This window comes from Carcharhinus amblyrhynchos, chromosome 15 (assembly GCF_965287045.1).
Source record: "Carcharhinus amblyrhynchos chromosome 15, sCarAmb.v2.hapA, whole genome shotgun sequence".
NCBI classification, from domain to species: domain Eukaryota; kingdom Metazoa; phylum Chordata; class Chondrichthyes; order Carcharhiniformes; family Carcharhinidae; genus Carcharhinus; species Carcharhinus amblyrhynchos.
The window spans coordinates 36331841-36359804 of NC_137338.1; the positions used below are offsets into that span (position 1 = coordinate 36331841).

The window sequence follows — 27964 nt, forward strand, 5'->3', positions numbered from 1 at the left end:
ATGGATGTTTTCTACTGCTAATCATCTACTTGTAAATACATTGTGAGAAGAAGAAATAATGTAGGATGGCTGTCAATAACAACCTCTGCAAATGGGGATGACCTAGTACCTCTTGTGCTGAATTAATGAATCGCTCTATAACAAGTACAACAGACATGACTGTGCAAAATGCCTGATTCCAAATGCTGTCTAATGCACCTACAGTCAATTAAGCACAGAAAGTTGGTTTTATGTATATCCTCTTCAAATTTTCAGCAACAATATTTGTAGACAAATTAACTAGTATGAAAAACAGACTATCAGCATCTGCATAGTGTAGAACAGGTATGTCCAACTTTTATGCATGGGCGGGGTGACGGGGGTGGGGGGGCACAATTCTTCAAGCAGCCAATGAGCAAATTTTGAAAAGAAAATGTTTGGCACAATGACTAAAAAGAGAAACTAGTTGCTCGTTTTAATCCCATCTTCCAGCACCTAGTCCACAGTCTTGCAGGTTATAGCTCTTCAGATGCAGATCCAGGTACCTTTTCTAAATGAGCTGAGAATTTTGTCCTTTTCCACCAATTTGGGCAGTGAAGTTAAGCTTCCTCTAGGTGAAAAGGTTTTTCCTTATGTCGCCTCTGATCCTTCTATCAATTATCTTAAATCTATATCCCTTGCTTACTTAACCTTTAGCTAAGGGACTCAAGTCTTTCCTATCTACCCTGTCTAGGCCCCTCATAATTTTGTATACCTCATGGCAGATTGGTGCAGAAGGTGAAGTCACATGGGATCAGAGGTGAGCTGGCAAGGTGGATACAGAATTCGATCATAGAAGACTGAGGGCAGCAGTGGAAGGGAGTGTTTCTGAATGAGGGCTGTGGCAAGTGGCATTCCTCAGGGATCAGTGCTGGAACCTTTGCTGTTCATAATATATTTAAATGATTTGGAAGAAACATAACTGGTCTGATTAGTAAGTTTGCGGATGACACAAAGGTTGGTGGATTTGTGGATAGCAATGAGGACAGTCAGAGGATACAGCAAGATATAGATCGGTTGGAGGCAGACGGAGTTTAGTCTGGACAAATGTGAGGTAATGCATTTTGGAAGGTTTAATAAATATAGGAATATACAGTAAATGGTAGAACTGAGTATTGATAGGCAGAGGGATCTGGGAATACAGGTACACAGGTCACTGAAAGTGGCAACACAGGTGGAGAAGGTGGTCAAGAAGGTATACAGCATGCTTGCCTTCATCAGCCAGGGCATTGAGTTTAAAAATCGGCAAGTCATGTTGCAGCTTTGCAGAACCTTAGTTAGGCAGCACTTGAAATATAGTGTTCAATTCTTGTCACTACACTACCAGAAGAATGTGGAGGCTTTGAAGAAGGTACAGAAAAGATTTATCAGGATGTTGCCTGGTATAATTGCAGCAACAAAACATTTGGCTTCTTATCTGTCTCCTGCACCTGCATGCTTACCTTCAGCAAATGTGTACAAAGACACCCAGGTCCCACTACACGTGCATGTGCGCGCGCACACACAATTTACAGCCATTTAGGTAGTAATCTACCTTCTTGTTTTTGCTTCTGGAAATGAATAACATCACTTATCCAAATTATATTGCATCAACTATTGATTTGCCCATTCACCCAACCTGTTCAGATGCTGAAGGATCTCTGCATCCTCGTCACAGTTCACCCTCCACCCAACTTGGTATCATCTGCAAACTTTGAGATGTTACATTTTGTTCCCTCATTCAGATCATTAATATATATTATGAATAGCTGGGGTCCCAGCACCAATCCTGTGGCACCCCACTAGTTACTGCTTGCCAATTTGAAATTGACCCATGAATTCCTACTCCTTGTTTCCTCCTGTCAACCAGTTTTCTATCCACCTTAAATACTTCCTCCAATCCCTAGTGCTTTACTTTGGCACATTAATTTCTTAGGCGGGGACTTTGTGAAACGCTTTCTGAAAGACCTGTGGACATGCATTCCAAGGTCTCTCGCTTCCTCAACCCCTGCCAGTATCTTCCCATTTGTTGAGTATCCCTTGCTTTGTTTGCCCTCCCCAAATGCATTATTTCACACCATTCCAGATTGAATTCCATTTGTTGCTTCTCTGCCAACTCAACCAAACAATTGATATAATTCTGGAGTCAACAACTGTCTTCCAGTCTGTCAACTGCAGGACCAGTTTTTGCATGCTGATATTAAATCTAACTTTGTTATGGTGACCATCTCCCAAATCCCCAAACTTCCTTTGTCCTATGCCCAGCCCTTTGCAAATTATTGCTGCTGGGTCAATTAAAATTTTAAAGACTGAACTCAAAAGATTTAAGTCAAGGAAGTGGAATAAGGTTGTTTAAGCGAAGCTGAAGTACATATCTGCTATGTTCTATTGGAATGGCAGAACAAGCTCAAGGAGCTGAATAGTCTACTCTTTCCTATGACACCTTTCTCCTTTGATGAGGATCCATATGATTAGTCAAAGCAGCTTTCCTGAGGAAAGGCTCTGAGATATGTCCATGCTAGATTTTTAAAATATATATGCCATTTGAGATGTCCTTTTTTGGCTATGTATGGGATGTTAAGAACAAAAATGACAGCTTGCATTTACACAGCATTTTTAATGTCATGAAACAGTGCAAGGCCTTCACTGGAGTTTTACCAAACAAATATTAGCGCTCAGCTACATAAGAATATTTGGATAGGTAACAAAATTTTGTGCTAGATGTTAAGGAATGTTTAAAGACCACGAGGTTTAGGATGAACTTCTGCCATTTAGGGATGAAGCAACTGAAGGCATGGTTGCCAATAATAGAGATTAAAAATTGGGGTTGCTTAAGAGGCTAGAATTGGAGGAGCATGAAGATCTCGGAGGTTTTTAAGGCAGGAGGTTACAGAGATAAGGCTATGGAGGCTATAAAAATAAAGTTGAACATTTTTAAATGAATATATTTCCAATTCTAGAACTAGTGTACGTCAGTGAGCACAGGTAAGATGTGTGAACAGGATCTAATGTGAGATAGGCTACAGGTGACAGGTTTTGGATGAGCTCAGGTTTACAGAAGGTAGGATGCTTGTCAAGAGATCATTGGAATAGTTAAGTCTGGAGGTTACAAAGCTATCGATGTGAGTTTTGGGTGTAAATGAGCTGAAGCTGGGTGAGATCTGGCAATACAGAAGTAGGAACTAACTGGTCTTGGTTATGGAGTGGATGTGGGATTGGAGACTCATGGGTCAGACAGCACACCATGCTTGTGAGTTGTCTGGTCCAGCCTCAGCCAGTGACTACGGAGATGGAGTCAGTAACTAGGAAACAGGTCTCATAGCAGAGACCGAATAATATAGCTTTGGTCTTTACAATACTTGGTAGGAAGAAATTTCTGCTTATCCAATACTGGATATCAAACCAGTATCATCAGATAAAAGGCAGATGTGAAATGAGAGAATTGATGATGTTGTAGTGCTGGTTATTGTCAAAAGACATATAGTGAGTGCCTTATGTTTCAAAATGGTTAAATTTAATATTGATGAATGTGACCACGTTTGACTGAATTCCTCCTTGAGTACGAGTCATTAACTTTATATTAGACATCGTCTAAAATCTGATTCGTGTATTGTCTGGCACGATACCGTTTATGTCTTGTTTATGTAAGGTCATGCTGTCCATTTTCCAGTTCTCAATAGTAAGCAAGTTGCAGTTTTCCCAGATCATACAGCATCACTTAGACTCAAGATTCAAATCCGATTCACCTTTGAGGGAACACTGGTATTCTTTCTGATCTTTTGTCTTTTGATTATAAATGTTTAAATACCAATGATTTTTTTCCCCCTTTTTTTTGTTTTGACTTTTGCTTGCATCTGACTTTCCTTTTGCTTCTGTCATTAACTGTTTCTGTCTGTGTCAGAATTAAGAGCTCAGTCCAGTCGACCATCTGGGGTAAGTTTAGTCAGTAAACGTCTACAGCAACTGAGACTTTTGAAGGCTGAACAACAGAAACAGCAAGATCTGGCAAAGAAGTCTTCATCACAGCCTGCCTCTGACCATTTCACCCATGAAGGCTCCTCACTACATCCTAACACTTCAGGTTGCTGTTTGCTTTAAAATCTATCCTAGAAACTAGATGTGATTTTTCCATTTAGTACATTATTTTGCTCCGTACATATAAGTTAATAAAGTTAGTTTTGTAGAATTGTGATTTAATGTGCTGCGCTTCTTAAATGTTTAAGAAAAATTGGGCAAGCCCAGAAATTTCCATAGAAATCATTGCTGGGTGCACGAACATGTAACATTTTTAAATACTTAAAATGTGCATGTGTTGTTTGTAAGTAAACTCAAATTTCTATATCTTTGAACATTGTGGTAAGGCAAAAATGATCCATACAGTCTAGCTCTGAGTAGAAAAGAATTTTTCTGTGATTTTAAAAACAGTTTGAACTTTTAGATATTGGTGTCTTCCTCCTCGTAACTATTGAGAATAAATTGAATCAGCATTTTGGAGTGGTGGCATATAGAAGGATGTAGTGTTTTTGGTGGGAGGTTATGGTTTTTCTGCTGGAATTGTCATTAATGGAGCATAATTTAGTGTAAATTGCAACATGAGGTATCTTACTGTGCAAAGATTCTAGCTTTATATAAATTATGTGGGTACTTGTGCTTTGTCTACTCTCCTATGTATAGCATGAACACAGTGATAAAGAAATTGAATGTTTAAATGCTGCAGTGAAATATTTTCACGATAAAACTTAGACCACTGTGAAAAATTATGGTGAATTGAAATGTATTAACTTAGAGATCCTTTGAATTCTTCTTCAGGATGATGCATGATTATGCTATTTTAAGTGCAGAATTTAAACAGAGAGCTTTATTTTAAAGACTAAGTGGGAATGCTGTAAAGTGAACACTCAAACCAGTCCAGGGCTGATATCAGGAAGGTTCAGCTGATTAACATGTCACTTGCCAACTCCCTCAATGGCCACAAATTGCCAGGAAGCAGCTGTCCTGCCATTAAAATTGAATCAATAGAGGTAAACGGGTCAAAAGACAGTCATTGGCACAAGGTACATGGAGGGGCTTTCCAAGTTAGGCCGTCAGCCTGAAGCTGAGAACCCTCAAAGTGGATCCTGGAGAGGAGAACACTCATGCCACCCCTGACCCAAAAGGAAATTGGAAAAAAATTAAAATATATATCTGGTAGGCCTCTTATAACTCCATCCTGCTGTTCCCAGTAGGATTTACCTGAATGAGAACTTGCCATCACTCTCTTGTTCAGACTTTAGATTAAAATAGCAGTTCAGTATGGGAAAAAGAGAATTAAGTCCCCTGCTCCATTTTAACTCCCCCAGCCAGCCAGACAAACTAAAATTGACTCCACAGTGATATAATTCTGGCACAAAATAATAATCAGTAATAGAAACCTGCACAAATGTGGCTGCACCACATCTACAAAGGCTGTCCAAGTTGGCGAGTTCTTGCTCCATTGTAATTGCTTTAGTTGAGACAACTCTTTGGCTGCTGTTGAACATCCATCTGACTCCCTTGGGCCAATAGGCTTGTTTTACTAACTGAATTATTTATGACTTACCAATAGCTATTGCACAAACTTGTGTTTTTTAGTTTACCCTGCAAGTGGATAGAAATAAGAAGCTTGCATTCTATGATGCCTAATATTCCTTCAAATATCCCAAAATTCTTTATAATTATCTATTAATTGTTTATGAAGTATGATCACAGTTGCAAAGTAGGCAAATACAGCAGCCTGTTTTGCATTGAAATGTTATCTGAGATTATGAACTTAAATCTCTGGAGTGTGGCTTGAACCCACGGCCTTCTGATTCAGGTGAGACTGCCACTGAAACAAGGATGTCATAAATAATATACCTGCTTATCTGTTCTGTGACAATGTTCCAAATTAAGAAGAGCATTGGACTACCCCTTTTCTGTGACTAAAAAAAAATTAAGAGGCCAGTCAAATGGTGTGCAAGTTAGGTTGATTGGCCATGCTAAATTGATCCTAGTGACAGGGGGATTAGCAGGGTAAATATAAGGGTTTATGGGAATAAGACCTGGGTGCTATTTTGGTCGATACAGACTTGAAGGTTGAATGGCCTCCTTCAGCACAGTAGGAGTGCTATGATTTTGCCTTTTGTTCTAACAGGTTAACTAAAATGCAAGACTATTTTTGCATATAGAAAAATTTGCAATTAATTTTGAAATTATACTTGCTATGATTACTTAACCCCTTCTGAAGTTTAGTATGTGATTTAAACTGATATGCAGTGTAGAATTGAAAGAAATGTAGCATTCACTGAAGCTCTTTCTGCCTGATGGATGTTAAGATTCACATGGTACTTTTTAAAACAAAAAGTTTGGATGTTCTCTGGTCTTTCATCTGAGTGCTGGTTAACAGGACCTTGCTGTGTACAAATTGGTTATTATGCTTGCCTATAAAACAAGTGATACACTTCAAAATTAGCTCATCATTAAGTGCTTGGAAACATTCTGAAGATGTGAAAGCTGTTATATAAATACAAGTTCCCTCGTTTCTTTTGCATGGTTGAACATCTGATATAAAATATATCTGTGCCTTTACATTTCACTAAAAATCTTGAAAGAACTATTAGCAAACTTTTGGATTGGGTAAATGTCTTGCTGTGCAAGCAATTAACATTGCAATGAACCTTGAGTCCATAATGTTATTGGAAATTTAGCTAGCTAGGCTGATAAGGAGCTCAATAATAGAAATCAAAAGAATAATACTTAGTATATCTAAGTTGGGGTGTTGATAGGAATGCTACAATTGGCCTCCATTACCCTGGACTGGAGATGAGCACTCAGCTGGGAGGCTGTAATTGGCTACATTGTATAATGCCCCTACACTGGAAAGGGGAAATCAACCAGAGAATGTCCTTGATATCCAGTGAGGTTTTTTGGAAAATGTGTAGAATGGAATATTATCAGTTTGTGTTGCCCCTTACAAATGAATGGCCTAACATTCACCATCCAAGCTCACCTGAAGAATAACTACCTGAGGATGGCACCAGAGAATGTTTGTGGCTGATGGACCTAATTGCATACATATGTTGGTGGCTTTTGGAGAACGTGGGCCAGGGAAAAGAAAGGTACCGGATGACCATATTTCACTTCATTCTGTTTTGTTCTTCAGAAAGTCTTTGGCTGTGGGCAGAGACTAGGGGGCTGAATAAAATGAGGGGGGTAGGTGTTGCAGACAGCTCTCTCTCTCTCTCTCTCTCTCTCTCCGCCCCCCCCCCCCCCCCCCCCCCACTGCCGAAGTAAAGTCAGTGTAGAGCCAACCAACTCCACACCAGCTTATAATGACGTACTGTGGATGGGTTCAACAATGGACAAGTGGGATTTCCACCCCTCAGTGGAAAGGAAGACTTGCAGTCATTAGCTGTTAGCTAATCGCGTCGGCTAGCAGCACCATCAGAACTGGCAGCGCTAGGGATTCCTTAGTGGCTGCTGTCAGCATGGACAGTGTATTTTCAAGGTCAATTAGCTTGGTAATGTTTCTAACTGACCCCTAATTATACTGGATACATGCCTGGTATATTCACATAAAATACAGCCCTTGGAGCTTCTGTGCATTTATAATTTTTAAAACAGCTACCTGCAAAATAAAATTTGCCGCTGATATCAGGTTATGCAATTGGAGCTTAAGAGATAGCCAGCGTTCAAAGCCACGGAATTTTGTGATCCATCTCTTGAAGTGGAGATAGTGCTACATGAGGTAATTGCAAGGACTGTTGTGCCATTTGTCATTTTAAAAAGCAACCCCTTACATCACCATTGCAGTGTGCCTGGAAAGAAGTGGAGATTAATTAGTTATCTGGGACGTTAGTTTGAACCTTGTTCAGGTGTCAGTCTCCATCCTATATAGGCCACTCCTGTTCCCAAGTTGGCCCTATTATCCAAGAATCTCAAGCCCTCCATCTTTCTAGATCTTTTGGTCTATTATCTTTTTATTGCTGTGTTAATAAGTGGCACCAGAAGTAACTGAATCCTCTAGTTTAATTTGTCTGCTAATCATTATCAGGGTATTTCAGGACTATGTGGCTGAGGGTAGGTGATGTTACGAGGTCTAAAGTTAAGGAGAGGGTACAGGTAAGGGAAGAGGCCGAGGATGTCCCAATAATAGAGGGAGTAGGGGGCGTGAGTATGGTTGGTGGCGTTACGGCAAATAGGGTCCAGGTGAAGGCTGGGATGAAAGCGCTTTATCTGAATGCACAAAGCATTCGGAATAAAGTGGATGAGCTGGTGGCGCAGATCGACACAAATGGATACGATCTGGTGGCCATTACAGAGACGTGGCTGCAGGGTGACAGGGACTGGGAGCTGAATGTACAGGGCTATCAAGTGTTTAGGAAGGATAGGCAGGAGGGAAAAGCGGGGGGCGTAGCTCTGCTGATTAAGGATAGCATCACGGTGGTAGCAAGGGATGATATTGGAGCCAAGGAGCAGAGGGTGGAATCGTTGTGGGTGGAGATTAGGAACAGCAAAGGGAGGAAGATGCTGGTGGGTGTCGTCTATAGGCCCCCGAATAATGATCTGGAGGTGGGGCGGGCTGTTAACGCGCAAATAAGTGCGGCGTGCAGGAATGGGACGGCCGTAGTTATGGGGGATTTCAATCTGCATATTGATTGGTCGACCCATGTTGGACGCGGGGGGCTCGAGGAACAGTTCTTGGAATGCTGTCGGGATAGTTTCCTCGAACAATGTGTGTTGGAGCCGACGAGGGAGCGAGCTATCTTGGATCTGGTGCTATGTAGTGAGGTGGGTAGAATTAGGGACCTTGTGGTGAAGGATCCTCTTGGGGAGAGTGATCATTGTATGGTGGAGTTTCTGGTGCAGATGGAGGAGGAGAAAGTGGGTTCCCGGACACGTGTCCTTTGTTTGAATAGAGGGGAGTACGGTAGGATGAGAGAAGAATTGGCGAATGTGGACTGGGGGAGCACGTTGGAGGGAGGGTCTGTTGAGGAGCAGTGGAGGATCTTTAAGGAGATCTTTCTTGGTGCTCAGCAGAAATTTATTCCGATGGTCAAAAAGGATAGTAGGAGGAGAGGTAATAAGCCGTGGATAACGAAGGAGGTGAAGGAAAGTGTTAAATTAAAAGCGGAGGAATTTAGAGTAGCTAAGAGTAGTGGGCGAGAAGAGGATTGGGAGAGGTTTAAATGTCAACAAAGATTGACAAAGAAGTTGAGAAAGAAGGGTAGGAGAAACTGTGAAGCTGGGCTAGCGCTTAATATAAAAAAGGATAGCAAGAGTTTTTATAAATATATAAAAAGGAAGAGGCTGGCTAGGGTGAATGTTGGTCCTTTAGAGGATGAGAAAGGGGACCTAGTGGTAGGGGATGGGGATATGGCTAAGGTATTGAATAACTTTTTTGTTTCTGTCTTCACGGAGGAGGACGTGAATAATTTGCGGGGTGTTAGCGACGGAAAGGTGGTAGGACTGGAGGGTCTTAATGACATTACTGTTACTAGAGAGGCGGTGCTCGACAGACTGGAGGGGCTGATCGTGGACAAGTCCCCAGGACCGGATGGAATGCATCCGAGGGTTCTGAAAGAAATGGCGGAGGTGATAGTGGATGCCTTGGTGGTTATTTTCCAGACGTTGCTGGATTCCGGGGAAGTGCCGGTTGATTGGAAAACGGCTAATGTTACGCCGTTGTTTAAGAAGGGTGCCAGGCAAAAGGCGGGGAATTATAGGCCGGTTAGTTTAACGTCTGTGGTAGGCAAAATGTTAGAATCGGTCATTAAGGAGGAAATTGCGAGGCATCTTGAAGGGAATTGCTTGATAGAGCAGACGCAGCACGGTTTCATTAAAGGGAAGTCGTGTCTGACAAATTTACTGGAGTTCTATGAGGATGTGTCTAGGGCGGTGGATAGAGGAGAGCCGGTGGATGTGGTCTTTCTAGATTTTCAGAAGGCGTTTGACAAAGTACCTCACAAGAGGTTATTGCAGAAGGTCGAGGGACATGGAGTTGGGGGTAGGGTGTTAGCGTGGATAGAGGATTGGTTGTTAAATAGGAGGCAGAGAGTGGGGGTCAACGGGTGCTATTCGGATTGGCGGATGGTGACTAGTGGGGTGCCCCAGGGGTCGGTGCTGGGGCCTCAGCTTTTTACCATTTATATAGATGATCTGGAGGAGGGAACCGAGTGTAGGGTGTCGAAATTTGCTGATGACACCAAGATTGGGGGAACGGCAAATTGTGCGGAGGGTGTGGAGAGTCTGCAGAAGGATCTAGATAGGCTGGGCGAATGGGCCAGGAAATGGCAAATGGAATTTAATGTTGGCAAGTGTGAGGTGGTCCACTTTGGTAGGAAGAATGGTAGGAAGGACTATTACTTACGGGGCGAAAAACTGCAGCATGTGACGGTGCAGAGGGACCTCGGGGTCCTTGTGCATGAGTCGCAAAAACCCAGCTTGCAGGTGCAGCAGGTGGTCAGGAAGGCAAATGGGATGCTGGCCTTCATAGCGAGGGGGATTGAATATAAAAGTAGGGAGGTCTTGCTGCAGCTGTATAGGGCATTGGTGAGGCCGCAGCTGGAGTACTGTGTGCAGTTTTGGGCGCCGCACCTGTGCAAAGATATTTTGGCCTTGGAGGGAGTGCAGAGGAGGTTTACTAGGCTGATACCGGAGTTGAGGGGGTTGAGCTATGAGGAGAGGCTGAATAAACTGGGCTTGTACTCGTTAGAGTTTAGAAGAATGAGGGGAGATCTCATTGAGATGTATAAGATGATGAATGGGATGGATAGGATAGAGGTGGAGAGACTCTTCCCGCTCAAAAAAGACAGTAGGACTAGGGGGCACAGCCTCAAGATAAAAGGGGGGCGGTTTAGAACGGAGTTGAGGAGGAACTTCTTCACTCAAAGGGTGGTGAATCTCTGGAATTCTCTGCCCGTTGAAGTGGTGGAGGCTGCCTCGCTAAATATTTTTAAGATGCGGGTTGATGGGTTTTTGATAAGAGAGGGGATTAAGGGTTATGGGGAGAGGGCGGGAAAGTGGAACTGAGCCACGACAGATCAGCCATGATCTTATTGAATGGCGGGGCAGGCTCGAAGGGCTAGATGGCCTACTCCTGCTCCTATTTCTTATGTTCTTATGTAATCACATATTAAACTGGCATTCTTTTGGTAATTTATCTGCCTGATTTCCCCCATCCCTGCACAACTATTTCTTCCACAGTGCTGTGGTATTGCTTGTGTTTACTCTAAATGACTGATAAATTCTCTCATTTAATTTTGGACCAATTCTGTCTCAGATTTGCTCCTTGTGAGGCTGAACTGTTCATTTGATAACCTCCATACTTTACTGGGTCTTGGCATTACTGTGCACTAGATGCACAGGATTGGTCTCTCACTACTTGACAATATAAAAAAAACACTTTTTGCTCACCCAATATCAAAAACCTCAAGAATAATCTACCAGTTGGAGAACACCTCATCATGTCACTTTTGAAATCAATTAATTAGTTTTGTGGTTTGCAAAAGGGCAGGACTTGGAAAAAAACAATGGCAAACCTTTTCTTGAATGTACACCTTTTATCTGCAGAAACTGATTACATTTACCGCAATTCCAAAGGGTGTATGCAGAATCAGGATACAACATTAGCAAGATGCTGTTTATAAGTAGTCTGCAGTATTTGAAATAAATGGAGAAATGTGGGAGGAAGCCTTTGTCTCTTGTGCAATGGTAGGAACATTTTTGGATTGAAAAACTGACCTCCCAATTAGCAGGCTTTCCCATTATTCTTTCACAGGGCAAACCAAATTAGAGCCTAGTTATAGGCTTTTGGGTGAGTTAAGGAGAACAGATGGGATGATGTGGTTGGTTTGTCAGAAGAAAGATTTCTGTTTTAAAGGGACTATGACATGCTTCCACAAAGTTCTGTCACACTTGAATTGTTGAGGCTGCAGCACTGAGGAACAGAGTGGACACCTGGGAAAGCTGCCCCTGGATTTATGGTTCTTACCTGAAGATCCAGCAAGGTGAACTTTATCAAGAATGGGAGCAGGGCTGCCTCTGCAACAAAGCAGGTGTGGATGCAGGTGGTTGAGGAAGTAATTAATTGAGTGTGTTGTCTCCAACCTGGAGACAGTGCACCAAATGATTCGAGGAATTCAGCTGGATGGGAAAAGTGAGTGCTATACCACTTTCAAGTGTCAAGCTCCCTACTCTGAGTTGCTCAGGATTCTCCTGCACAGCACACTTAAAGTCAACACATCTTGTTGCTCCACACATTCCTCTCTGTGCAGGTACCTCTTATTCCCATCTGAGCAGCTAACACTCACACTTGCCCTTTGTCTATTTTTCTCACACCCCAGGCTTCACATTGATCCTCCTTAAATTGCTTTTTTTCCTTCTCTGCATGGAAACCATTACAAGCAGTCTCACCTCTCTGCTTTCTCTCTTTGCAGGACAAAAGAGCACAGAGAGGTAGAAAGGTATAGTGTGGATAAGCTGGGATGTGGTCCTCCAGCAGCAGACAATCTTGCCGGCCAGAGGCAATGCAAAACTATCTGATCCACTGGGAAGATGGTCACATTCCAAGAATATGCAGTGACCTGTCTTGGGAACCTGAGTCTCCAGAGGCTCTGATACTCTGACATGTTGAGAAAGCTGGTCCTTTGCCTATTGAACATGTGCTGGGGATCTCACCTCCTTCTGGCTAGATTTGGTGATCATCTGCTTTGCCAAGTGGAGGGGCATGTGGCAAAAGAAAAGGCAGCTGATGATGCTGCTAGTGCTACTCTTGCTGTTGCTCAAATTTTTGGCAGCTGGAGCCCCCATCTCTTGACCCTGAGGCTGCATAAGCAGTTTCTGTGCTCCTCAAAACCCTGGCAACGTGGTGGTGCAACAGAAGGTGGGTGACATGCTGGGCAGGTGACTGATTTACAAGCAGTGATAATGCACTTTGACAGACGGGATGTTTTGAATAGCTATCTCTAATCTGGATGTGACTGGAGCTCTTCAGTAAGATTTCACAGCTTGTCAGTTTTACTGAATAATTTCCTTTTCCTGTGCACTTGCCTTATCCTACCTGCTGTGTTGCAGATATAGTATGGAACTCCTGCAATGTTGGAAAGAGAATCCACGTGCAGAATCATTCTTAATTGCCTTTTGGCTACATGTGCTCCCTGCTGCACTTCCAATCCACCTTTGGAAAAGCCAGAAGGGGGCAGAATCCAATCAGGGTCATGGCGCAACGTCATTTTCTGCAGTTTTGTTGCACCAAACACACTTCTTTAAAGCCTGGAAAATTCCTCCCTCGATCAAAAATTGTCTCAATTTGAATTAATTGTGGAATTTATTTGGAGTGAATCCAGCAATACTTGTTTTGGGTTTGCTTCAATTTAATTTGCTTTATCTGTTGTGCAATAGTGTATTCAATTTAAATGATCAATTCAGAGTTGATGAAAAATAGTGCGTTTGGTGTTTTTGGAAGCACATTCGTACAATGGCTGGGATTTTCTGCTTGAGCATCAATCTGTGATTTTTCTGCCCGTGAAGATGAATTGCAGTTGGCAGGAAGGACATTGTGGGTTGCCAAATATGCAAGCAGACAAAATCTTGGCCTGCAAGTTTAACATGCTGAAATAACAGTGTTAGTTTCATATTGACCCTAAATATATAGAACACAAGTTGGGTGTTAAGACTCAGACTAACTATAAAACAAAACTATCTGCTCCATTCAGTCTGTTACAGATTGGAGAATCTGTCTCATTTTCACAACTGCAATATTGATGTAAAATGAAACTGTTTTGCCCAAATTATGAGTATAGTGTGAAATCATGCTAAAATTGTTTTGCTAATTTGAGTCCTGCAGATTGTACACCTTTCTTTGTTACTTAAAAATTAATTCTTGATGTGGAAGCATCACTGGCAAGGCAAGACTGATTTATTTCCTGTCATATTTGCCCTTGTACAATTGAATAGCTTGCTAGGCTACTTCAGAGGATGTTTAGGAGTGAACAACATTTGTGTGGGACTGGAGTTATGCATAACCCAGAAAGCTTTCCTTCCCCAAAGGACATTAGTGAATCAGCTAGTTTTTAACCAAATTGATAGCTTTGTGGTTACTTTTCTGATTTTTAAGTGAAATCAAACTAACAAAATTCCATGAAGGCACTCCTTGGATTATTAGGCCTGGACAGTCTGTAATGCTGTAGTATAGTTGAAAATTCTGAGCAAATGAAATTGCAATATAATTTTACAGGCCCAGAGCATCTCTTTATCTATAGAGTGTAACGTGTATCAAATAATTTAAGCATCTGAAACATACATTTAACTAAAATAACATTTCTAGGAATAATGAAATTGTGGTCATACACCAGGACGCACATAGAAGTTTTATAATAGTTGAAAATTTTTTTAAAGCCAAAGCTAATGGTACCAGTTATTTTACAGAGCTATTTTATCTAACAGGGACTATAAAGAGTTGTGGTATATCATCAGTGTCTGGGTTCTTGAGAAACTAACAGTTTTAAAATTTTGCTCAATCTTAGTTTTTTTTTAAAGATTAATTCAATCTTGAAGATCATTTTTGCTGATGCTGGTGGGATTTTGCATGCAAAATGCGTCTTATGTTTGGTGGAGGCAGCTGCCACTGGCTGGCAGCAGGATCTTCTGCTCCCACTGCTGTCAATAGGGTTTCCTGTTGAATGCATCTCTTGCTGCCAGCAAACCTGCCGCAGGGGTGTGCCATCAACAGGACTGGAAGATCCTGCCAGCGTGAATTGGATGTCATTTTTAGTGACAGATTGCCGATCCATCGCTTCTCATTGGCCCTTAATAATTAAAACATTGCTTGACCATACAGAGATGTTGTCAGTCGGTGCGAAACCTGGAATTTTTTTTTCAGTTTCGTTTTTTCGGAAGGAAATGCCTGAAGTAGGCAACTAGGGCTAGTGTCCAGAAATTGAGAAGCTGGTGCAGTTGTTAGTTGGAGTATATTGTGATTGGTTTGCTGGAGGGAATGAGAGGGGCACCGCTGCTCCTCTTGATGCACATGCCAGAGTTCTAAGATTATACATTTCAAATGTTGAAAAATTCTTTCCAACTGGGGAACCTGGTTAATTTTTCAAAAACTGTTAGCACTGAGTTTTTAAGCTAGCTAGAATGTATAAATCAGCCATAACCAACTTGGATATTTTACCTTGATGTCCAAATTGATCATTTGACTTGAGTCTGAAGTTAACCTATTTTTATTATTAGAAGAAAAAGTACATAAAAGAGAATCATGTGAATCACCCTGTACAGCTGAGCAACTTATCCAATTTTTTAAAAAGTGGAAATAATCTAAAATGCATGGAAAATGATTATCAGGAGTTTAGATAATTTTGACTGGAGTCTATAAACAAAAGTATCAAAAATACAGAACTGATGGTGGATTATATGAGGTTACTGAGGAAGTCAAATTAATGTTAATGGTAGTAGAACCTTCAGTTTCTCAGTCCCAATCTCTAGAATCCTCTAAATTTTCAGCTTCTACCTCTCACCACCTTTAGAAATCTTCTTTGAAACCAATCTTTTTAACAATCCTTCCAATGTCTCTGTCAAATGTCAATTCTTCATGTGTGAGCCTGGGTGCTGAATGTTAGCAACAATCCTGTTCTCATTGGCATATTTTTCACTCAAAAGATTAAATATCATCCAGGAAAAAAAAGTCAATTTTCTTCCCTTCTCTTCAGTGGCGTTGAGGCTAATTGTAGTGCATGTAGATGTTCTAGCTGAGCTTATATTTTAGGTTTGTACCTGTAAGTAGGTTAAATACAGACTGTTCACAATCATAAACATATTATTTAAGATCAAACAGTAGAATCATTTGCAAAGTGAAATTGATTTAACCCTCATTATAGAATAACTTGTTTTCCCTCTGAGAAAACAAATTATTTTATTGGTCCAGTTTACATTAATTATGTCATAGTATAAAGTCTGCCATATCTCACCTTGGCAAAAATTATTATTTTTAAGAAAAGGTATTCGGAGCTTTAAGGCTTTTTTATTTTGCTTGGGGAAAGATAGTCACAAAAGTGCAATTTAATTTTTAAGTTTAAATCTAATTTTTGTTTCAGATTCCCCTTCTTCTGTGGTAAACAAACAGCTTGGATCCATGTCACTTGATGAGCAACAGGGTGCGTGCAGCAAGAGATATGTGTACAAACACATATTTCTTCTTTAACTCCTCCATGACTTCATCTATTGTCTGAAGATTTTTTTTATTCTGCATTACCGGTTTATTAGTTTCATTTCTGACAAATTGCTGTCATTCTGATCTATTTTGTTTGAGTAGACATCAAATAAATTCCCCTTCCAATGTTTTGATTCCTTATTACCTGCTGCGAGAAGGAACGAATTGATTCATATACTTGGATATAATTAGACTTTGCTTTAAAATTTACATTACACTTGCAATCTTATAAAACTTAGCCCCTTGCATACTTTTAAAAACTTAAATGTAGAACTCTAATTTTGCACCATTTTTGGTATTATCTCCTACATTAACAATAGGATGAATCAGATGCAGTGAACTAGTCTGCTGTTATCCTTCTTATGAGTCTTAACTGTAGCTTCAGAAGAGATCCTTGACTGCATCAGTGTGACAATTCCAATATGTTTCTTTGCCAGTCACACTAAATGCTCATCCTGTTGAAAAAAAGTCACTTTAAAGGGACTTTATTCATTTTTTGATCTCCAATTTTTTTTATTCACTGATTTCCCAGGGATGGTTATAATGCAAACAAATGAGTTGCAAAAAAGCTTATTTTCTCATTTTAAATAAAAGCTTCTTATTATGCTTTCTCAACAGATTTTTGGTCCTTTTGAAAAGGGGAATATCAATATGCATTTGGTATTTGCAGATAACAGCACCATTATAGCTATATAGTACCTATGTAGTAAAAAATGTCTGTGTGCTTGACGTAGATATAATCTGACAAATATCAACAGCAAGCCCGAGAAGCAGATTTTAGGAATGGTAACTGAAAGGTTAATCTAAGTGGTTAGTTTTAAGGAGGGTCTTAAAAGAGGCAATGGCAAGGCAAAGAGCTTGAGGCCTAGACATCTGAATACATGGATATCAATGATAGGCCAAAGAAGTTTTAGGATGCGCAAGAAGCCAGAGATGGAGCATTGCAGAATTCCTAGAATGTTACGAAGCTGTAGAATGCTACATGGATTGAGAGGGGTGACAAATATTGAACATAAGGGGGGGAAGAAAGTTAAATTTGAGGCATTAAGGTGACCAAGTCAATGTAGGTGAGTCAGCTCAGAACATAAGAACATAAGAAATAGGAGTAGGCCATCTAGCCCTTCGAGCCTGCCCCGCCATTCAATAAGATCATGGCTGATCTGTCGTGGCTCAGTTCCACATTCCCACCCTCTCCCCATAACCCTTAATCCCCTCGCTTATCAAAAACCCATCAACCTGCATCTTAAAAAATATTTAGCGAGGCAGCCTCCACCACTTCTACAGGCAGAGAATTCCAGAGATTCACCACCCTTTGAGTGAAGAAGTTCCTCCTCAACTCCGTTCTAAACCGCCCCCCCCTTTATCTTGAGGCTGTGCCCCCTAGTCCTACTATCCTTTCTGAGCGGGAAGAGTCTCTCCACCTCTATCCTATCCATCCCATTCATCATCTTATACGTCTCAATGAGATCTCCCCTCATTCTTCTAAACTCTAACGAGTACAAGCCTAGTTTATTCAGCCTCTCCTCATAGCTCAACCCCCTCAACTCCGGTATCAGCCTAGTAAATCTCCTCTGCACTCCCTCCAAGGCCAAAATATCTTTGCGCAGGTGCGGCGCCCAAAACTGCACACAGTACTCCAGCTGCGGCCTCACCAATGCCCTATACAGCTGCAGCAAGACCTCCCTACTTTTATATTCAATCCCCCTCGCTATGAAGGCCAGCATCCCATTAGCCTTCCTGACCACCTGCTGCACCTGCAGGCTGGGTTTTTGCGACTCATGCACAAGGACCCCGAGGTTGCCTGCTGCAGTTTTTCGCCACATAAGTAATAGCCCTTCCTATCATTATTCCTACCAAAGTGGACCACCTCGCACTTGCCAACATTAAATTCCATTTGCCAGTTCCTGGCCCATTCGCCCAGCCTATCTAGATCCTTCTGCAGACTCTCCACACCCTCCGCGCAATTTGCCGTTCCACCAATCTTGGTGTCATCAGCAAATTTTGACACCATACACTCGGGTCCCCTCCTCCAGATCATCTATATAAATGGTAAATAGCTGAGGCCCCAGCACCGACCCCTGGGGCACTCCACTAGTCACCAACCGCCAATCCGAATAGCACCCATTAACCCCCACGCTCTGCCTCCTATTTTACAACCAATCCTCTATCCACGCTAACGCCCTACCCCCAACTCCATGCCCCCTTCTGCAATAACCTCTTGTGAGGTACCTTGTCAAACGCCTTCTGAAAATCTAGAAAGACCACATCCACTGGCTCTCCTCTATCCACCGCCCTAGATGCATCCTCATAGAACTCCAATAAATTTGTCAGACATGACTTCCCCTTAACGAAACCGTGCTGCGTCTGCTCTATCAAGCAATTCCCCTCAAGATGCCTCGCTATTTCCTCCTTGATGACGGACTCTAACATTTTTCCTACAACAGATGTTAAACTAACCGGCCTATAATTCCCTGCCTTTTGCCTGCCGCCCTTCTTAAACAACGGCGTAACATTAGCCGTTTTCCAATCTTCTGGCAGTTCCCCGGAATCCAGCGACGTTTGGAAAATAACCACCAAGGCATCCACTATCACCACTGCCATTTCTTTCAGAACCCTTGGATGCATTCCATCCGGTCCTGGGGACTTGTCCACAATCAGTCCCTCCAGTCTGTCGAGCACCGCCTCGCTAGTAACAATAATGTCATTGAGATCCTCCAGTCCTACCACCTTTCCATCGCTAACACCCGGCAAATTATTCACGTCCTCCTCCGTGAAGACAGAAACAAAAAAGTTATTCAAGGCCTCAGTCATTTCCCCATCCCCTACCACTAAGTCCCCCCTCTCATCCTCTAAGGGTCCAACGTTCACCCTAGCCAGCCTCTTCCTTTTTATATATTTATAAAAACTCTTGCTATCCTTTTTTATATTAAGCGCTAGCCCAGCTTCATAGTTTCTCCTACCCTTCTTTATCAACTTCTTTGTCAATCTTTGTTGACAATTAAACCTCTCCCAATCCTCTTCTCGCCCACTACTCTTAGCTACTCTAAACACCTCCGCTTTTAATTTAACACTTTCCTTCATCTCCTTCGTTATCCACGGCTTATTACCTCTCCTACGGTCCTTTTTAACCATCGGAATAAATTTCTGCTGAGCACCAAGAAAGATTTCCTTAAAGATCCTCCACTGCTCCTCAGCAGACCTACCTTCCAACGCGCTCCCCCAGTCAACATCCGCCAATTCTTCTCTCATCCTACCGTACTCCCCTCTATTCAAACAAAGGACGCGTGTCCAGGAACCCACTTTCTCCTCCTCCATCTGCACCAGAAACTCCACCATACAATGATCACTCTCCCCAAGAGGATCCTTCACCACAAGGTCCCTAATTCTACCCGCCTCATTACATAACACCAGATCCAAGATAGCTCACTCCCTCGTCGGCTCCAACACACACTGCTCAAGGAAACTATCCCAGCAGCATTCCAAGAACTCCTCCTCTAGCCCACCGCGTCCAACATGGGTCGACCAATCAATATGTAGATTGAAATCCCCCATAATTATCGCCGTTCCATTCCTGCACGCCGCACTTATTTGCGCGTTAACAGCCCACCCCACCTCTGGATCATTATTTGGGGGCCTATAGACGACACCCACCAGCGTCTTCCTCCCTTTGCTGTTCCTAATCTCCACCCACAACGATTCCACTTTCTGCTCATTGGTTCCTATATCATCCCTTGCTACCACCCTGATGCTATCCTTCATCAGCAGAGCTACGCCACCCCGTTTTTCCTCCTGCCTATCCTTCCTAAACACTTGATATTCCTGGACATTCAGCTCCCAGTCCCTGTCACCTTGCAGCCACGTCTCTGTAATGGCCACCAGATCATATCCATTTGTGCTGATCTGCGCCACCAGCTCATCCACTTTATTCCGAATGCTTCGTGCATTCAGATAAAGTGCCTTCATCCCAGCCTTCACTTGGACCCTATTTGCCAGAACGCCACCAACCATACTCACGCCCCCTACTCCCTTTACTATTGGGACATCCTCGGCCTCTTCCCTTACCTGTACCCTCTCCTTAACTTTAACCCCCGTAATGTCACCTACCCTCGCACCCTCCCTCTCTCTCCCCCCCCCAATTAGTTTAAAGCCCTACCTACAGTCCTATTTACACGATTCGCCAGGACTCTGGTCCCAGCATGGTTCAGACCAACCCCATCCCACCTGAACAGGTCCCACCTACCCCAATACTGATGCCAATGCCCCATAAATTCAAACCCATTCCTCCCACACCAATCCCTGAGCCACCCATTCACTTCCTTAATCTTATCAACCTTACGCCCGTCTGCACTCGGTTCAGGCAGTAGCCCAGAGATAACCACCTTGTCGGTTCTACTTTTTAATTCCATTCCCAACTTTTCATACTCCCTCCCCGGATCCTCAGTTTGCATTTTGCCTACGTCGTTGGCACCCACATGTACTACAACGACTGGATTCTCACCCTCCCATTCCAGGTTCCTCTGCAGCCCAGATGCGACATCCCAGACCCGAGCACCAGGCAGACAACACACCCTTCTGTGCACTTTGTCATTGTGACGAAGGACAGTGTGAATACCCTTAACCCCACTATCCCCAATTACTACTACATCCCTTTTCACCTTCTCTTTGCCTATGTCCTGCGTCTGCATCACTGTACTGTGTGCAGTTTACTCACCAACCTCACCTCCCTCGTTCTCGTCCAGACTGGAAGCAAGAACCTCAAACCTGTTATGCAGATTGAGAGGCTGAGGCATCCGCTCCCCGCCCTCCTTCCCCCGCTCCCCGCCCTCCTTCCCCCGCTCCCCGCCCTCCTTCCCCCGCTCCCCGCCCTCCTTCCCCCGCTCCCCGCCCTCCTTCCCCCGCTCCCCGCCCTCCTTCCTCCCTTCAGCAGCCCCCTCTTGTTCCTGACCCTTAGAGTTAGCCAGTCTAGGGGGGCGGTGGATGTCACTTGCACCCCATTGACAATGGCACCCTCTCTCCCCCTGATGAGCCTCAGTGTCTGTAGCTCAGAGGCCAGCTCATCTACCTTGAGCTGGAGCTCCTCCAGCAACCTGCACTTACTGCAGACAGGGTCGGTGTATGTGAGAGAACTGATGCAAAATGGAGAACAGGTAGCAAAGTTTGAATATGTTTATAAAAAATAATGAGTATGAGGCCCGAGAGCATCACAATAGCCAAAATAAAAAGAAATGAATGAAAATACTGGAAACACAACAGATTCACCAGCATTGTTTAAAAAAGTGTGGCATTTCTGGCGTGTAATCTTTCATCAGGCAAAAGTATTAATGACAGATGTTCACTTGGGTTTCCAGCATATCTCTAGCATTTTCTATTTGCATTTTCAATTTCCGGTATTTACCTTGTTCTTTTTGTATGAATACTTCATAAGATGCTGAACTAGCAATGTAGTTAGTATTCCAAGACCTTTGCAGTATTTTTTCACCTGAATGTATCAATGACTGAAGCAAATTCAAACGAAATTAGATGTAAAGTGAACCTTTCATTTGCACATCCAGAAACATTGGTAAGTTTAGCCCCTCAAAACAAGTTATTTTATGTTGGATGGGAAGTAAATATATTAATTTGAAACAGCAACCCAATCATCCCGCTTTCACAGAGGCAAGACGAGGACAGCGACCAGCCTGCTCTCAGGAGGTAGGTCAGTTACGGAGACTGTATGTCTTCATTTTAACCCTTGAAACTTCGCAAATAAAAGGAGACCAGGTGGGCTGGATGTACAGAAGTGCTTGCAGGCCAGGAGGAGCAACAATGATTTCTCTTGGCCCAACAAGCTTATCCTGTAAACGTTTCCCCCATCGTTGTCAATCCCCAGATCTTCCCTGACCTGTCCCTAATCTGTCAGCATTTCTGACCATCTGCATCCTCACTCCTTGATTACCCAGATCCCAACCACTCTAGCTTCATATTCCACCATCAATGGCCCCCAGCATCACTACTTGGTCCATGGTTAAAGCTTATCCCAGAGTTCCCTTGCCCACAGTTGTTAAGCCTATTCACAAGCTGGCTTTTTGGGTGATGAACCAGAAGAGAGAGGCCCCAGAATGTCAGAGTTACCTGTACTTAATGTTTCTGGACCATAATTCCCACCTCTGACCCGAACTTCCATCCCAGTAAGTATTGGGTCCATTGAGCCATTCACCTAAAAGTACAATTTATTTGATATTCATGGAGGCTTGTGTTTTTAATCATAACTAGCAACTTAATGCCTGGGTAAATATAATTCTTCAATAATGGCAACAGCTCCTGGTTCTTTCCCCCCTCTCCCCCCCTTCCTGAAACATATGTTATAAAACACAACTAGTGTTTCAATCTCCCCTTCTTGCCTTCTGTTGCCTTCTTCCTGCAAGAGGGACTATTTTAAGGTAATTAGCAAAAGAGTCAAGAGGAGATTGGGATGAAATACACAGGCACAAAAGGCCAAATGGTGGCTTCCTGTCATTTCATGATTCTATGTTGCGAGCTGTAGGGAAAAAGCTTTTTGGGAATAATATCCATATCCATTACATTAGGAGAGTTTAATTTCCAGAGCAAATGCAGACATGGTAGCTAATACTGTTAACAGTGCCAGGAGCCTGACCATGTAGGAATGAATTCTTATTCCTTTTAAACTTTCTTATTAAATTAAAGCATTTCATCTATTTTCTAACTGTGCGAAAGGACTGCCAGTTTGTTGCTTCGTTGTAGCAGCAAGTGATTAAAGAAACCTGCTTTAGCTTTGAAAGGCCACACCAAACATTGAAATTTAATTTTACATTTAGAAATCTGACTTCAGATGATTATGGTATTTCTGCCAGTACCATGTATAGTAAGATCATTGACAACAGCAGTTATAATCTTGGGTTTGTTTATCAGTCCTGGGTGAATACTTGTGCAATGTTTCCAGGAACTTAGCACTTTGGTATGCAACAAATATTTCAGTGAATAATTAAACTCAACTGATACATTATTTGCATCAGCACAGCATATACATCAATATGTTTCTGTATTAGAGTGCTTTACTTAGTTATTTTCCTTATGCGCAAGAGAATTCTATTCAGAAACCTGGACAAGTCAAAGCCTGGATTCACAAATAGATTTTTTAAAAATCAGCTAGCAGTTAAATTTCAATGATTGTTTAAGTATTTGTACCTTTTACAGATTTGTTTTTACTTTTCAGAGTGTGACTGAAATTTGTAACTGTAATTCCGCAAGTATGTTTGCAAAGAGAATTTTAATGCTCAATGTTCAAATTGTTAAATCCATTCATTAATTTAATCATAGATTGATCTGGTGGGTTTTTTCTGAAATTATAATCCTGATCTGCAGCGGAAGCAATTAGAATTTCTTTCAGTCCTGTGTAAAGTATTCTTATGTGAGATATTCATTTTTGCAGGTACAGTTGCTGATAGTTCCAGCCTTAGAACAGTGGGTGCTGAACCAGTTCTTAGTTTGCATTATAGTACAGAAGGAACCACTACTAGCACAATCAAGTTGGACTTTACTGATGAGTGGTAAGCATAGCATTTGTCATTCATCAGCAATCGTATTGGCAGTTTACTGATGTTTACGCTCATCGTTTTGTTTACCTTCTAATTGTTGTATGTCCCAAAAATGGCAACCACACAAGTATTTTCAATGGTTAAAGCAAAATACTGTGGGTGATGGAATTTGAAATAAAAACAGAAAATGCTGAAAACTCTCAGCAGGTCTGACAGCATCTGTGGAGAGGGAATAGAGCCAATGTTTTGAGTCTAGACTTGTAGTTGTTGTTATCTTAAAATGCAATTAAAAATATTTTTATGCAAAAATAATAAATTTAGGTATTTTAAAAGAACCCGAACTGAAATCTACTCCTGTTTTTCAAATATACCTAAGTGGAAATAGCTTGTTAATAGCTTGAATAGTTGGCATGTGTTTTAGGTTCATCTGTTCTTCTTGTTCAGTTGCTGAAGCAAGTATTTATTTTAAAGTAGTAAATGTCCACCTACTTAATTTTGGGATTTTGATTGTTTTCTCATAGCAGTAGCCAGAACCTTTGGGATATCAGCGTGATGTAGTATTTTGAGAGTCTTGAACTTTATTGTGCATTTGATATTCTTTGGCATATGACTAACGTTTTGAGACTTTCTACTGCTGTTGATTCATGAGTAAAATTTGTAAGAAACAGAGTACAGCAAATTGGAAAACTGCAGAATAATTATCCCAGTGAGTGTTGGGTTCTCCTTACAGTAGTCTGAATATTAGTTTGTTGGTCTGTTTTGACAGCTCATTTTATTAAAATGCTAGGAACAGTTCAGCTTCAACTTCAAGGGGAACTGGAATTCAAAGCAAGCAAAGTAATCGGGAAGAATCGCAGCAAATACAAAGGCCGGCGGAGCCTTCAGAAGAAATATTTAATTCAAGTAAGATTTGCTGCTCTATGAACTTTCTGTTTCAATGTTTGGAATGTATGGAAAAGAGAAAAACTGAAATCTTGTTAGTTAAAATAAATCTTCAGATAAAGAAAAATAAATCCTTTTTGAGTGAACTTTTTTGAGTAGCTTAATGCTAATTCACTATGCAGATTTTCTATAAAAAGAAACCCAGATGGGTAATGGGTCATATATAGCAAGTCAGTCAGAATCTGCGTGTGTATAAATGGACACTATAAAATCCTAGGGGGTGAGACTGGATGATGCAGTACTTGAAGTTTGGGCATTACTGACATTATTGGTTGCTTGTGAACACTTCCACTATGCATCACATCAGAGACCTGACTGATGCATGTGCAACTAACATCCACTGAAGGCATTTGTTGCTGCCATTTTAGAGCTTTGCACACCAAACAATTTCCTCTCAACAGCAAGGTTAAGCACAATAAAGGACTACCACACCACCACCAGTACTTTTCTTGCCGACGGTACAATTCTACAACTTCAATTAGTAGAATTCTATGGGGATTAAAGTACTTTTAACTGTCTTTAAGGCTTCTGCCCAACACAATTGTTCCCCAGACATGGGTGGTCTATTTGGGGTTCATTTTGACATTCAGCATGACAGAGAGCGCAGAGACCATGCAGGACAGGACCAGAAAAGCATAGGGAATAAAGGGCTCTTTATAGAGGTCTGTAGACTAGCTATGTTTGGAAAATGTTTGCAGAAGTGTTATAACAGTCTGGGTGCTTCTTTGCACATTGAGCCACGATGTCAACTGGCTGAACTTCCATGGTGTATCAGAAATTGGTTAGCTATAAGACAGACGGTTATGGTTGATGGGAAATGTTCATCCTGGAGTTCAGTTACTAGTGGTGTACCACAAGGATCTGTTTTGGGGCCACTGCAGTTTGTCATTTTTATAAATGACCTGGATGAGGGCAAAGAAGGATGGGTTAGTAAATTTGCGGATGACATTAAAATCGGTGGAGTTGTGAGGAAGGATGTTGCAGGTAACAGAAGGACATAGATAAGCTGCAGCGCTGGCCTGAGAGGTGGCAAATGGAGTTTAATGTGTAAAAATGTGAAGTGATTCACTTTGGAAGGAATAACAGGAATACAGGGTACTGGGCTAATGGTAAGATACTTGGTAGTGTGGATGAGCAGAGAGATCTCAGTGTCCATGTGCAGAGGTCCCTGAAAGTTGGCGCCTGGGTTGATAGGGTTGTTAAGAAGGTGTACAATGTGTTTGCTTTTATTAGTAGAGGGATTGAGTTTCAGAGCCATGAGGTCATGTTGCAGCTGTACAAAACTCTGGTGCAGCTGCACTTGGAGTATTGCGTTCAGTTCTGGTCGCTGCATTATAGGAAGGATGTGGAAACATTGGAAAGGGTGCAGAGTAGATTTGCCAGGATGATGTCTGGTATGGTGGGAAGGTCGTATGAGGAAATGCTCAGGGACTTGAGGCTGTTTTCGTTAGAGAGAAAAAGGTTCAGAAGTGACTTAATAGAGGCATATAAGGTCATCAGAGGAGATGCTTGTGCTAGCCATCTCCTCGGATGGAGATGGCTAGCACGAGGGTACATAGCTTTAAATTGAGGGGTGATAGATATAGGACAGATGTCAGAGGTAGGTTCTTTACTTAGAGCAGTAAGGGCGTGGAATGCCCTGCCTGCAACAGTAGTGGACTCGACAACGTTAAGGGCATTTAAATGGCCATTGGACAAACGTATGGATGATATTGGAATAGTGTAGGTTAGATAGTCTTTAGATTGGTTTCACTGGTTGGTGCAACGTCAAGGGCTGAAGGGCCTGTACTGCCCTGTTATGTTCTATGGTAGTGTGCTAAGATTGCATAACAGCACACTGAGCTTCTTTCCATTGCTACAGTGGGTGGATGTTAATTGTGCTGCAGTGGAAGCTGAGATATTTGCATCATGAGATGCTACATCATGGGAGGTTCCACTAATGTAGCCATGCTGAAAAGGATAGCTCTAAACAATGCACTAAGTTCTGGGCCACATTGGTGCTGGATTCCATGTTCAATACAACTGAACACAGGTTTCCTGGCAAGATTCTAATGCAGTAAGAAGTCTCACAACACCAGGTTTAAGTCCAACCAGTTCATTTGGTAGTAAACCCACAAGCTTTTGAAAATGCTGTTCCTTCATCACATGTGTGGAAAGTTTTGATCAGAGAAGGATGTATAAAGGTACACACAGTTTACAGAATACTGATTAGAATGCGAGTCTTTACAGCTAACCATCCACCCTCTTCCTCATTCATGCTCTGGCCTGCATCTTTGAGGACTTACTTTCCAAGATTTCAGTTTGTGTCAAATCAGCAAGTATACCTGCCCATCTTAGATGCCTTTTGGAGTTCTAAGGGTACAATTTTGATAGGTAATTCAACCATAGATTAGTGGAAAAAAGGAGATGCCTTCACCTGATCCTTATGGTGCAATCAAAAATTTCGTATTAAACTTCAGATTAGTTCATTTGTGAATTGACCCTATGAACTTGAGTTTTGTCAATGACATTTGATTTGTTACTTTGTGTTTCCTTTTTTTTAAACAGATGTTTCAGCAGCTGAATTATCTGAACAATTAGGTAAACGGGTTTGCAAAGTGAGACATGTGGAGGTAGATGAAACCAATAGAGAAGAAAGGACAACACAAGAGGGCACGGACAAGTTAATAGATTCTAGCTGCCAGTCAGCCTCATCTGGGTCAGATGGGGGAAGCTTACAGCAGCAAGAAGAAACAACCTGCCAAAGTTCAGAACATAATGAGAACTGTAATAGAATGACTGAACCCACACAGCAATCAGAATCAACAAGGTTGAGTAATCAGGATGAACCTTCTAGAATATCTGCCAGTCGGGAAACTGATGACAGTGATGATGATCCTATTTTAGTTCCATCTTCAAGGTTTAGATCAGCACCAGGACACAGGTAAGATATGTGCTACTTTAAACCAGTTACTAACATGATCATCCTGCTGAATTGTTTACTTAAAGCAATAATTTGGATCAACTTTAATACAATTCAGAAATGGTTTTTAATTGAGATAAATAAGCAAAATTTAAAATGCCATCCCTTATAGTTTTCATTGGTATGAGTCAAGATTGTCTGTGTTGAAATCAGATTGCTAAAAGTGCCATTTTGATTGCAACAGCATTGCTTGCAAATTTGCATTATCAAACAATCGTAACAGCACAGAATGAGGTCATTTGGCTCACCGTGAACATGCCAGCCCTCTGCAAGAGCAACCTGGCTCATCCAACTTCCCTGCTTCGTTGTCCTTTTATTTTC

General features: G+C 41.9%; 1 protein-coding gene across 6 annotated transcripts in view; it reads left to right on the forward strand.

Moving 5' to 3' along the window:
- dcaf6 (ddb1 and cul4 associated factor 6) overlaps positions 1-27964 on the forward strand; it is a 136202-nt gene that overhangs the window by 50840 nt on the left and 57398 nt on the right. For 2 of the 6 annotated variants that reach the window (XM_080203808.1, XM_080203809.1), the window contains exons 11-15: positions 3899-4078; positions 16089-16148; positions 23634-23751; positions 24527-24642; positions 27229-27604. In XM_080203808.1, coding sequence (XP_080059934.1) covers positions 3899-4078; positions 16089-16148; positions 23634-23751; positions 24527-24642; positions 27229-27604 — 850 coding nt within the window. The remainder of the gene's footprint in view (positions 1-3898; positions 4079-16088; positions 16149-23633; positions 23752-24526; positions 24643-27228; positions 27605-27964) is intronic. The other 4 variants (XM_080203812.1, XM_080203814.1, XM_080203810.1 and 1 more) reach the window with 3 other exon arrangements.